This window comes from Corvus kubaryi, unplaced genomic scaffold, assembly GCF_017639235.1.
Source record: "Corvus kubaryi isolate FWS band 111438036 unplaced genomic scaffold, C.kubaryi_AGA036_p1.0 74, whole genome shotgun sequence".
Lineage (NCBI taxonomy): Eukaryota > Metazoa > Chordata > Aves > Passeriformes > Corvidae > Corvus > Corvus kubaryi.
In genome coordinates, this window is record NW_024582061.1 from 6,457,997 (window position 1) to 6,470,945 (window position 12,949).

Genomic DNA, 12,949 nt, shown 5'->3' on the forward strand with positions numbered 1-12,949 from the left:
AGTTCCTCATCTTTGCCATCTGCTGAGAAAGTCCAGCGAGGTTTCAGGTGTTCTAAACTTTCAGCACCTGTAAGCACCTGGTGTTCCCTTACTTCCTGTCTTTTCTGGTCTGTGGCACCTTGCTTTGGTTCTGGGAATGTTTGAACAAACATCATGTATAGGTTGAGGTTGTGAACTGAGAATTCTGCGTGTCCCTCATTCCCCTGGTAAGGAAATACAGCCTATGGAGGGCAAAGCTGTGCCATGGGGACACTGACAAGGGCCTTGCACTGCTGTCCTGCTGGGATGAGACTATTCAGTGGTGGGGAACTGCTCAGAGTGAGTGCTGGAATCTGGGTCTCCATGGGGGGCTAGCAAGAAAGGATCTAAGACTGATGCAGAGTGTTATTCCAGGAATTTTATGGAGTGAGGAGGTAGCCTCTTTCAGAAAATAAAATCTCCTAAAGGTAGGGAACTCGGGTGAGAACCTTGCTCACTGAGATCTCTATGCCTGCCTGTCCCCTGTGGAAAAGTGTGACGGAGAATGTCTATCATGGGGCATAATGAGGCCAGATGTGCAACTGAGTGTCTTGGGGATCCCAGTGGTGTGATTATCTCTTGGTAACTACATCCCTGGCATACTCTTATGGGTTCAATAAACAATTTCTTAGTTTGTTAAGAGAAAGGATAGATTCAGCAGTTTCATACTGATCAGGACTTCCAGGTAAGACATATAGTTCACATGGATTATAAAACTACTTTGATGGAGGAAGAATGCTGATACAACTAACAGGTAGATTAATCTTGGTTAACCCACAATCCCAGAAGGGAGGAGGGTGGTTAATTATAGCAAAAAGCCTGAAATATCTCCCAAAGTATTGATTCAAACAGCTAGAGAGATGGCAGCCTGCATACTAACAAACCTAAACAAATAAAATCCACTCTTGTTACATAGATCAGCATGGCTGAACAGCAGTGCTGACACTCTTATAAACAGCTTCCATGGCCAAGTGGTGCAGCTGTTCTTACCTCACTGGAAATTAGGACCAGATGGGATTTATAGAACTCCTTAACTTCACCATCAGCTAAGGAAGTTCAGAGAGAGGTTTCAGGACATATAAACATTCAGCTTGGCGTGCACATGTGTGTTTTAGTGTATTTCTCTTTTCTAAAACAGTAGAAAGTTTGAGGACACAATGAAACTCAGAAGTGCACCTGTTTCTTCTTTTTTTTTAATGCTGTTACACTGGTTTACATCCTTGTGGTCATACTGTGAGTCAGTCTCAAGATCTGCTACAGTTTTTCTTCATGCTTCATAACTTCAGCATCCAAAGTCCAATATTTCAATTTTTTTTTGTTTCCAGTTAAGAAAGTCTTACCACAGCTGACAGCAGAAAAGCCCCCAACACTGCCAGTATTCTTAGTGGCAGTATTTGTGTACATGTTCTCCCTTGTTTTGATTGAGAGATATGCATGGAAAGGTGCGTGGGTGTTGGCAGTTCCTTGCTGACTTGATTTCTCTTATTTATCATACCCAGCTGGGGCTTTCCAGGAGCCAGGGCCCAGAGCATACGGCGTCATGACTTGATGCTGCAGTTTAACATATGGTTCCTATTTGTTTTCAAATCTTTTCCTGCATCATCCAGAGATAGAGGCAGAAGCATCCCCTTCGTGGGAGGAACGTCTCTAATTTCCACATGCTACTTGTTCCTGTGCTGTTGAGAACTCCACCCTGCTTAGCTGCAGAGCTTGTCTTAAGCTCTTTCTCCAGACTTTTTAGTGTTCACATACACAGAATTTGTAATCTCTCCAGCTGTATTAACAGATTTTTGGAACGTGTGATCACTACTGAAATACGCTTTTGGTCCATGTTCTCGCAGTATTTAAATTCCTTGGTGTGTCTAGTCTGCAGTTTAGGGACATACTTTCGGAATGATCAGAAGCATGAAGACATAGAGGAATTGCCTCAAATAATGTTGGAAATTTGAAACAAAGGAAGGACTTGAATGTAAATCTTTTCACTCACTGGGCCACTGGATAAAGAATAAATGAGTCTTTATTATCTGTGTTATATCAATTCCTTATGAGCTGCTGTAAAACTTTGTCACTTGCTGCTATTAAATGCAATTTGTTTGTGTTGAGGAAATTGCAATAAATCTCCACTTGTCATGTGTTCTTTCTTACAGGAGTCAAATATTTTGAGCCCAATACAGGATGGGACCAAAAAACCCCAGATAGACAGCATTAAAAGCAATAACTACAATATTGTTAAAGAGGTTAGTATAGCTGCCAAGAAACTTGCTTGATGAGTAGATTTAGTAATTATTTTGAAGGAAAGTGTCTTTGTTTGGTTTTGTGCAACATAACTGGTTCTTTTTTTGCTTGCATGCTTATTTATTTGTTTGTTTGTTTGGTTTTTTTTAATTTATAGATTTTGATTCGACTCAGCAAACTTTGTGTTCAGAATAAAAAATGTCGGAATCAACAGCAGCGTTTACTGAAAAATATGGGCGCCCACTTGGTAGTCTTGGACCTCCTGCAGATCCCCTATGAAAAGGTTATTTTCCTAATTTTAGTGGTAGAGAACATGAACTCAAGGAAGGGAAAGGCCTTGGCAGGCCCAAGAATCAAAAGGAATATTTTTTAAAAGCTGATTTGTCAGCTGTGGTACAAACATGAAATGATGACGTTATTTTCTACCTTAAGAATAGTGAGTTTGGGCTCAGTATAAATATGGCTGCCTGCACAGTTTTATTTAAAATTTAATGTTTACTGCCTTGGGTACCTGGATGTCACAGCACTGTCATGCCTGTACCCCATTCCTGAAGCAGGCAAACCTTAGGACCAAAAGCTTTCATGGATCAAATCTCAAATAACTTGTTTCTGTGGTGGATATCTCTAACCTAGTTCCTCTTGCCATTTTTTTCACAAGATAAAGTTATTTGGTACTGATTTGGTGGAATTGAGCATGCAAATGAATGAACTAGATAGGCTTTGAAAGAGCACATTTTCCTAGGTCTTCTAGGAATCACTGAGAGGAGGTAAAACCTCTGCAGGGCTACATTTTCCTGTGTGTTATGTTACAGACACTGGGTTCAGCTGTCGTCAGTAAAATAGTGCTTGTCCATACAGGTGGTTCATCAAATCATACTTAGAATACTCCATGAGAGGAATATAAAATGGGGATGAAACTAGAGATATATTTGTGTGGGAGAACGTGTATGAACACATGCACACATACATCTGTTTCTGTATGTAGCTATAGAAAAGCCAAACTTTTGCCAAGACTTAAAATTAATGCAGAGAGACATTCTTGGTTTGTTTTGTTTTTTATTTAAATCAAGTACCTTAGCACTTTTTTAAACTAGGAAATTATAACCACACATGAAGAAATGTTGCTTTGATTTTGTGCTCCTACCTGTGACTCCCTATGGTCATGTTGATTCAGAGTAAGCTGCTAATGGACTCTGAAGGAAACTACATCAGTTGCTTTTGCCAGAGGGAGAATTCCTGCCCTATAAAGGCTCAGGAGAAGTGGTTTGCTCCTGGCTGAATTGATATTGTGTGGTTTTAACAAGTATGTTTAGGTACAACCAGCTGATTTTGTTTGTCCTTTCTTCCTGCAGAGTGATGAAAAGATGAATGAAGTTATGAATCTAGCCCACACTTTCCTTCAGAATTTCTGTCGAGGAAATCCTCAGAATCAAGTTCTCCTCCACAAAAATCTCAACTTGTTCCTAACTCCAGGGGTAAGTATTTCACTTGAAGTAGAATATGATAATCGGAATTTAATTTGGGTTTGCTGAAACATCCCAGTGCTAAATAAATAATTTCACTAAATTATGCCTCCCCTTCTCTCTCCTCTCTCATTTCCCTTAGTGTTGCTTTTTATGTCATTGGCTTTAATGTTGCCATTTTAAAAGTGGAAAACAAAACCCAAAAACCTGCGGGGTTTACTGGAAGGATCTATGAATATGTGTCACATCATTGTGTTGAACTTGACTCTGATTTTATTCATCCTGACTCACTCAGTGATGGATTGTAAAGTCAAGGCAGAAGATGCTGTGCCTGCTGTGACCTTGCATGACAACAGAATCAGACCCAACTAATCTAAAGTTTGACCTTCTATTAAATCATTGTCTTTACAATACACTTTTTAATCACAATCCCTTTGTGTATATTTGTGTGTGTGTTTACAGACATATTCATATAGAATGACACTTGCTCAGTGGATCTACTCAGTAACACATGCTTTTATAAGAAGGAGTTGTGAGTATGAGGATTGCAGACCCTGGCCTGTGCAAATTAGGAACCATTTGTTCCGTTGTTTTTCATTTATGCTCTTTTGTGACATTTGTGAGCAGCTCTTAGCTGACCACAGTGGGAACCAGAGCCTGGATTCCATCACATCCAACACTGACACTTGGGTGCCAAGTGTGGAGCCAGCTTGCCCTTATATTTCTGTTCTTTTGAAGCTGATTTCCTAATCATCCATCCCAGTTACTGTGCTTTTGTGTACATTGTGGAGCAAACTCTATGTGGATTCCTTCCAGATGACCCTAAACAGACATGTATACTGTAGGAGCACACCTGACCCTCAGGAGCCTTTAGTCCAAGGGAGCAACCTGTACCAAAAGCTGCCAGAATGCACAAAGTCTGGGTGCTGTGTCCTCAGCAGCATCCCTTCTTGCTCCAAATCTGTTCCTCTTGTTCCATGCTGCTCACGGATACACAGTGCTAGGCTCCCTCTGGAGTTAATATGGAAAGAGAAATTCTCTTTGAGACTGATCAGGCTGCATGTGCAGGGATTTGCCTGCTGGAAATGCCTCCTCTGTGAGCCCCAGAGAGAGCCAGAGCAGCTCATCATCTCATTTGGTGGCCTCATTGCAAAGTTTGGTGGTGAGTGGGACCAGTGTGGTCTCAGGTGTCTCATACTCCAAAGCCCCTGCAGAGTGCTCTAGCAGTGTAGTATGTATGTGTGTGTGTGTGTTCACCTTCCACATGGACACAGGTTTGGTTTATGCCCACTTTAGGACTGTTTGTACTCAAAGGGAAATGTGGAGAAATCCCATCAAAACTGGAAGCTGGACCCTGAGATCACTGAAAAGGATTTCTCCAGTTTCCCTTTACCAGTGAGCCTTCCTCTACTTGAGAATCCCGTGCCTCTCTCAATTTCAAAGCAAATCTGCTCTGCTCATGAGGCTGTTTTTGATCTGTTCAGCTCCTGGAAGCTGAGACCATGAGGCACATCTTCATGAATAATTACCTCCTGTGCAACGAGATCAGTGAGAGGGTGGTGCAGCACTTTGTGCACTGCATCGAGACCCACGGCCGGCACGTGGAGTACCTGCGATTCCTGCAGACCATCGTGAAAGCAGATGGCAAATATGTGAAAAAATGCCAGGACATGGTAATGACAGAGGTAAGCAAAGGCTTCACATGTTAATCACTTGTGTATTTTGAGGCTGTTTTTCCTGCTCTTGATACCAATGAGATATAATGGCATCCTCACTTTAGAATTTTAAGCAGCGTCACAAATAATGAATATTTTAGCAGACGTTTTTGGGAGTTTGATCTAATTTTGTAAGGCCATCTGTATAACTACTAGAAAGAAAACATGAGTGTTAGCATGGTGATACAGAGATGTCTATTTGTAGAGGATGTAGCATGGAAATCTCAGAGTTACATAAACCTTCATTTTCCTGTAATGTAATTTAGGATCATTTTTACCCACTCTTGTGGCACGGGTTTGCCATATAAGAGGCTCTTACCTCTATGGATTTGTCTAAATAGTGTTGTAGACCTTTTTTTTAGCATGTAGCAATTCTAAATTCTAGTTTCTGCCTTTTTTTGTTTTGTTTTATTTCAGAGGATTTCTGTGAGGGTCAGTAGAGCTGCTCTAGCTTTAACTAGCTGGATTCAGAGTCTGACCCAGTAAATTCCACCAAGTGGTTTGTGGACAATCTTTATGCCAATAGATTTCCTAGGAAAATACCTAATTGACTTTCTCTGCAATTAGGATTTGATATATTGTAAGCATGATAAATGAAGTCTTCAACTTGCAGACACTTGTGCATTTAATTGTAATTATGTTAACAGTTCCTTGAGATTAATAAGTGGGTAAAGTTGAATATGGTGAAAAGTCATGGTAGGATTAGAGTCCAAGGAACATTTTTATTTGCTTTACAAAGCGCTTTTTTTTTGGCTTGGTTTGGTTTTTTTAAGAGATGTCTTCACAAAGAAATCAGAGATAAGCTTTAATTTTTTGTGGTATGAATAAAACTAATTCCCACTGAAATTTTATTCCACAGCAACAAGAGGAAAAACTTCTAATTAAGAAAGTAAAGCTCCTGCCTACATGGATAACCTTTAATGAAATTCACCTCAACCTTTTCAATTTGAGTGAAGTATTTTAACATGCAATATCAATTACAAGCCTTTGATTTACATAATTCAAACACTTCTTGTGCCTTTGTGGTTTTAGATTTTTCTGCTTCCACCAAAGGCTCTTGTAGAGGGTTTTTTTTAATCATCAAACAAAATTTTTAGATTTTTCTCAATTGAAATATATTTTGCTATTGACCTATAGTACCACAGAGATAAACTGTCATATTGCATTTTCAAGCTGACTCCATGATGAAAGTAGAGATGAACTTGGATATGGGATTCACATCATAAGTCCTGCAGGAACTTCCTGGGGGGAGGGAGCAACCCTGTTTTGATGAAACAGGGTAACATAATGATCAGTTTTTCAAAAAGTAGGAAATTATAGGTAAGTAATTATGATTTCTTAGAAAAGGATGCTGATTGTGAAACTTGAATGGCACTTGAATGGCAATCCACTCGAAAGGGAACAAATGGTTGGAACTTGCCACAGAGTCGGGACAGTTTCTCTGTAGACAACTGAGATGTACTCTGTGACCTTAAACAAATGATGTAGCTTTTCCTGTGCCGCCAGATGGGGCACATAAACAATTTACCACAAGACGAGATAGAATATGACTGTGCAGCTTGCCTCAGCTCCTCCTGCATTTTCTTTCACCCACAGGAAGTGGGTGAAACTCTGTAGCTTATTTCTGTTTACTGGGAGTGAAGGATAAACCTCGTATTTACACGTTCTAGAAAGTGCATGCAGATGAAGGCATGGCAAGAGAATACTGTCATCAAATACATCGGACATCCCCAGTCTGGCTGATTCCCTTGTTCTCATCTCCTTGGTCTCCATGTCTGCAATGATATTTACCAACCTGAAAGGTTCCTTAGGGCACTTTTTCTCATTACAAGCAGGCTTTGAGGTTCCTGCAAGAACCCTGCCTGTCAGTGCAAACACTATTACAGAAGGGAAAGCAGAGTTTACTTTGAGCCAGATCAATGTGGCAGCAGAGTTTTCTATTACCTGTAGTATTCTGGAGTAATATTTTGTAGAGCATCAACAGCTTCTCCAATACTGACCAGCTTTATTATATTTCCATAGAATTCTTAACTTGCTGAAAATATACTTTAGTGGCAGAAAATGCTGCTGGGTTGTTTTGTCCTAAGCTCTTGTCCCTTTAGTTTTTTTTTTTTTTTCCTGTGCTGTGGATTGTCCAGAAAATGTCTGAAAAGTCATGGGTATAGAAATACTTTACAAACCCAAAGATAAATGAGAAATAGGAATTGCAGGAAAGACTGAATTCACAATTCACTCCAGCCAAATGTCAAAGTAAAAATAAGCAAGAAATGGGGAAAGCACAAACAGAAAAGCTGTGAATTCAAAATTTGAAGTGTTGAAAACCCTGGAAAGTGTAATGAAATGTTTCTTGACTTTTCATTCTGGGAGACTAATTTTAATTCCTGTTCTTGCTGCTTTCCCATTTCTTAGCAGCTCCAGCAACCTTTATGACTACCCTTGAATTGAGTAAGCTGGGATTTCACATCACGTATGGACTGGAATAGGTCAAGTGCCTAATTCACAAAATAAGTGCGATTTTCGAGCTGCCAGGGTGTGTTCTGTACTATGAGGGGGTTTGTGGGAGCTTATTTTCACCCACATTGAGAGTAGATTGTGCTTCACAGGACAGGGATGGAGAGAGGATTCCAAACAGGGTTAGAGCACAACTCTTCAGTGAGATGTGCTGAGATGGGATTGCCAGCATCCAGTGCCACTCTGGATCCTCTTGAGATGAGCAGAGCACTTGTAGAAGAGTCAAATATTTATCACATACACCAGTTTTCTGTTAAATGAAAGTGCTGGCATGACACTGACAAAGTCATGACCCACCTGCCAAATTTGCACAGGGTGGGAAGAATCCCTCTTTGTTTCCAATGCTGAGCAAGGGCGAGGAAAAGCTGGGTTCAATTCTGGGTGAGGCACAAGTTTTCTGTGTGAGGCAGCGTGGAAGATTTAATCTCACTGCACCTCAAGTGCCTATCTAGGAAACAGGGATAATAATGCATCCTGGCCTCCCAGTAGGAGGTGAGGATAATTAATTAACTTTACACAAACATTGAGATGGTAGGAATAATAAGGATGGTATGCTGTCTTAGGTAAAGACAGAGCTACAAAGGAATTAAACTTCAAATTCTCCTTGCATTAGTGCATTCCTTGGTGAGTTATTCCAGATTTGCACTTATGTTGACAAGAGCAGAATGCCTTGGATATTGTTTTGACATGTTCATTTGGCAAACCACATCAGAGCAAATTTTGTTTCGTTGTTTGGGTTTTAGCTGGAGAGTCTTTGCATACTTAAATTAAGAAATTAAGAAAATCATAGAATCATTTAGGTTGGAAAAGACCTTTAAAATCATCCAAAACGATTGCAGCGCAGGGTGCTCAAAGCCTTGTGATCTGTTTCTCAGCTGATAAACGGCGGTGAAGATGTGTTGATATTCTACAACGACAGAGCATCCTTCCCAGTCCTGCTGCAGATGATGTGTTCGGAGCGAGACCGAGCCGACGAGAGCGGGCCCTTAGCGTATCACGTCACTCTGGTGGAGCTGCTGGCCGCCTGCACGGAGGGGAAGAATGTGTACACAGAGATCAAGTGCAATTCACTGCTGCCCTTGGATGATATAGTGAGGGTAGTGACCCATGATGACTGCATTCCTGAGGTACGATTCACGGCAGGAGGAAGCAGGCGGTTTTAGAAACCCAGACAATGCTTTGTTTTTGTTGTTTATAATGTACTGACAAGTTGAATATTTGCACAGGAAACGGGCTGGAAATGGGCAGTGCTTCTTAATGGGAATAAGTGAGAAAGGATAGACAGTATTTATTCCACAGAAAATTCCTTGTCCTTAATGCTTTGTTTATCAGTTTTTCAGACACCTTTTTTTGTTTTGGGTTTGTCCAGCCATTGTCAGAGTTTCATGCTCTCCTAACTTCTGGCTGAAGTTGTGAAAACCCAGCTGAGTGTTAGGTCAAGCCAGTGTTTTGCCACTGCCTGAATTTCTCGGAAATGATGGGTAAAATTCTGTCCATGCTGAAGTCAGTGGGAATTTGGGTGAAGTCTCATTAAACTCAATTGCAGTCCTGCAAATGTTTTTATTCACTGCATATGAGGGCACAATTCTGCATGTGTCATGCTAAAGTAGGACTGTGATATTACCTGGTGCAAAAATGGGGCTCAAAACAACAGAACTGGGGCCTGCAGGAGTTAAAACTCCCTCTGTGCCATGAAAATTGCCCTTGTGATCAAATGATCCTATTACTAAAAAGAATATATTTGCTTTGCCCAAAAGTTCCCCTTAACATTAATTTCAACAGATGGTAATTAGAAAAAAAAAGCCCAAACAAATGAAACCTAAAGGTCTGATCTGAGTTTTCTCTTCACTGCATTAAACATATGGAACTACCTCATCTCCTTTGACCGTGACAAAAAATTTTCAGTGCATTTACATATGTTTATATTTAATCTATACATTTTGGGCACTGGATATCCATTTTTATGCTGTGCACATGCAGACTTGTCATGCCAGAGAGGAGTGCAACTGCAGTCCTCCTCCTAAGCCTTGTGCTGTCATTGCTGCAGTCCCAGTGCTCCACAACCTTTCTCTGCCATTTGGATCCCAAATGCAAGTGCTGCATTAGGATTGTGGAAATATAGGGACTGCAGTCCCAGCTCTGCAAAAGACTTTTTATTTTATATTTGGCAAGCCTGTCACAAGGCTTCAACCCACTGCAGTCAACTGGCAAGTGCAGGGGTGTCCTGCATTTTGACAGCCCCTGGCTTTGGAGCCAGGCCTTGCTGGTCCTGATATCAGTTAAATACCAGAATCATTATTGGTTTGTTTTGTGGGGGTTTTGTCATTAGAGTAAGGATGTTTGCAAAACCTTTTCATTTTTCCTCCTGTGGTCTTTCAGGCATGTGTTGCCCTGCTTCTCCCTAAATCTTCAGAACCAAACATATGCATTATTATGGTTATGAACGTTTGTTAGTACTGGAAGGTTCATCTTTATTGTTCAGTATTTTTGCAGGTAGAAAACATTATGTTAATTGTTTTTATTGTTGCATTTCATAGTGATTGTGTTTTCACTGTTCCTGCAGGTGAAAATTGCCTATGTTAATTTTGTTAACCACTGTTATGTGGACACTGAAGTGGAAATGAAAGAAATCTATGCCAGTAACCATATCTGGAAGCTGTTTGAGAACTTCCTTGTTGATATGGCAAGGGTAAGCTTCACCAGGTGTTAAATATTACAGAATAGTCAGGGTGACAACTGAACTAGCAGTAACTTTTTTTTTGTGCACTTCTTTTATTTTGTTAACTATTTTTATTCAAAACTGACAATAGGATAAGTGTGGTTGGTTGGTTTGTTTGTTTAACAAACAGTCATTCCTATGTTCTTTATCATCATTTAACCTGCTAATTACTAGCAGCCTTCCCTTTCTAAAAGGGCATCTTGGAACCCATGTGCCTTTCTCTTTTCTTCCAGAGAAATTAATTAGGTGCGTGTACATGGTTGAGAGCCTGTGTGAATCTTTTGGGAACGTGTGTTACATGTCATTATGGTGGTGACTAAAAAAACCCCACATCTGTAATCTCTTCCTTTATTCTGTTGTTACAGTGAGGATCAGGGATCAAGATCTTCTTTGGTTCATGTTCCTTCTTTAGTCTCTGCTTTTGTGTTTTATTCTCCTGTCACTGCGTGCTCATTGCTGATGTGAAAGGCAGGTGTAGAGCTGTGGTCCCTCAGAATACTGATTCAGATATAAATTACAGCTGCGAGGTGACAGGGTGCAGTCAGTACCACAAGCTTGCCATTCCTGTGGTCCTCAGCGAGCCTCACAGTGTCAGTAGTTGTTGAATTAAATTTTAAGTTACAAGTTGAATTAAACTTCCTTTCCCAGGGATTTTGAAGGCAGAAAACAAGAGAAATCTTATGACTTCCACAGGGATTATATACAATAGTAGAGCCATGAGGGGAAGCTAGTGTGATGTAATGATTATAGCCTGCACTACATATCCTTTTCTAGGAGGTTAATGCTTCCTGTAATTATAAATAATTACAATATTAATGACAAGAAATGGTGTTGCTCTTCCTGCTCAAGAGGTAGAACCATGAGTTTTTGGGTTTTTCCATGGTCTATTACATTTTACAATACTTAAGTTCTCACTCCTTGCATTCTTCATTTTGTTGAAAAAAGGTAAAGAATCTCAGTTTGGTCCTGCAGCAGACATTGACCCCAAAGTAACAGTGGGCCACAAAATAATTCCTGTGAGACCTGTTGGGAGAAAATATCATGAATTCTGGCTAAAAGAAGAAGGAATGCAAAGACTTGTATTGTACAATAGGCACTGGGACCTGTTAATTTCTCTGTGAAACAGAAACCTTATAAATGGTCAGGTTTATTTTCTTTTGTGGGTTTTTTTTGTGGTTTTTTTTTCTTTTTTTTCTTTTTTTTTCCCTGGGAGCAGGTTAAGGCAGGGATGTTTGCGTTCTCTTTTTTTGGTGCTAGCCATTTTCAGCAGTAATTAGTTCTCTACAAATCCTGCATTCTTGCTATTTTGTCTCTGTGGTTGTGTTACACAGTGAAAGCCCTTCTGGACAAAACAACCTGGGTTGAAAATTAAAATGAGAAACATCCTTGGAGGAGTCTTCTGACTTTTAACCTTACTGGTTTTACCTCAAGAAGTGTTTTCTGCTATTTAATTCCCTTTCTGGGTTGCCCTTTCCTGACGCGTCCTGACCCTGACTTTCCAAACAGACGATCCCTCCTCCCTAGCCCTTGAATGTGGCCAATTTTCTGTGCCCCTGGACTAGAAGCAGACAAGTAGAAAGAGGGCTCTGTCCAGGTTTCCTCTCATGAGCCTGGAGACAAACTGCATTGTGCTGGAGGCTTGTCCTGATGCTGGTGACCTCTGAACTTGTTTTCACATACCCCTGTCCTAAGAGACATTAGACCCCAGGTCGTCAGAGGTGAAGAGGGAATGATTAATGCTGCATTTTGTGTGCGGGTGCTGTTGGCACCGAATGGCAAAATACAGTTTTAGTCTGCTCTCCTGCAGGCACATCAGAAGTGCTCTGGCCTGTCCTGCTCTCCAGCCGTGGATAGCCATATTTTCCAGGTTATGGAGTGTATTTGTTCAGATTTGGTGCTCTGGGGCCCCAACAGAGCCCATGTGTTATAAATGCATCAGCGTTCTGTAGCTATCAGGACAGTTAGAATGCTGTCAGCCTCATGAAAGATGTTACAATAGCTTTCAAAGCATTTAGAAAAAGAGCTCTTTGATCCTCTGTGTTCCAGTGAGCTAAAAAGGATGCTTTTGCATGGGGGAAGGGGAAATGCTTTTCTTTTAGCTGCTACAAATGCCTGTCAGTGGGTGAGTTTGTGAGCTTTGAGTCTGTTATTGGAGAGCACCAAGGTGAAAGACGGCGAGTGTTATCCTCAGGTTGGATTCTTTCTGTTTTAGATATATATTAAAAAAAAAAAAAAGTAACTGATTTTTTTTTTTTTTATTATCTGTTTCTGGATTGAGGAAGGAAATA

The 12,949-nt window shown here is 40.5% G+C and overlaps 1 protein-coding gene across 5 annotated transcripts in view; it reads left to right on the top strand.

Annotated features, from left to right (window-relative positions):
* The window catches only part of ITPR2 (inositol 1,4,5-trisphosphate receptor type 2), a 245,589-nt gene that overhangs the window by 102,195 nt on the left and 130,445 nt on the right, over window positions 1-12,949 (top strand). For all 5 annotated transcript variants that reach the window (XM_042050417.1, XM_042050418.1, XM_042050419.1 and 2 more), the window contains 6 exons: window positions 2,166-2,255; window positions 2,411-2,536; window positions 3,606-3,728; window positions 5,201-5,401; window positions 8,818-9,069; window positions 10,506-10,631. In XM_042050417.1, the coding sequence (XP_041906351.1) occupies window positions 2,166-2,255; window positions 2,411-2,536; window positions 3,606-3,728; window positions 5,201-5,401; window positions 8,818-9,069; window positions 10,506-10,631 (918 nt within the window). The remainder of the gene's footprint in view (window positions 1-2,165; window positions 2,256-2,410; window positions 2,537-3,605; window positions 3,729-5,200; window positions 5,402-8,817; window positions 9,070-10,505; window positions 10,632-12,949) is intronic.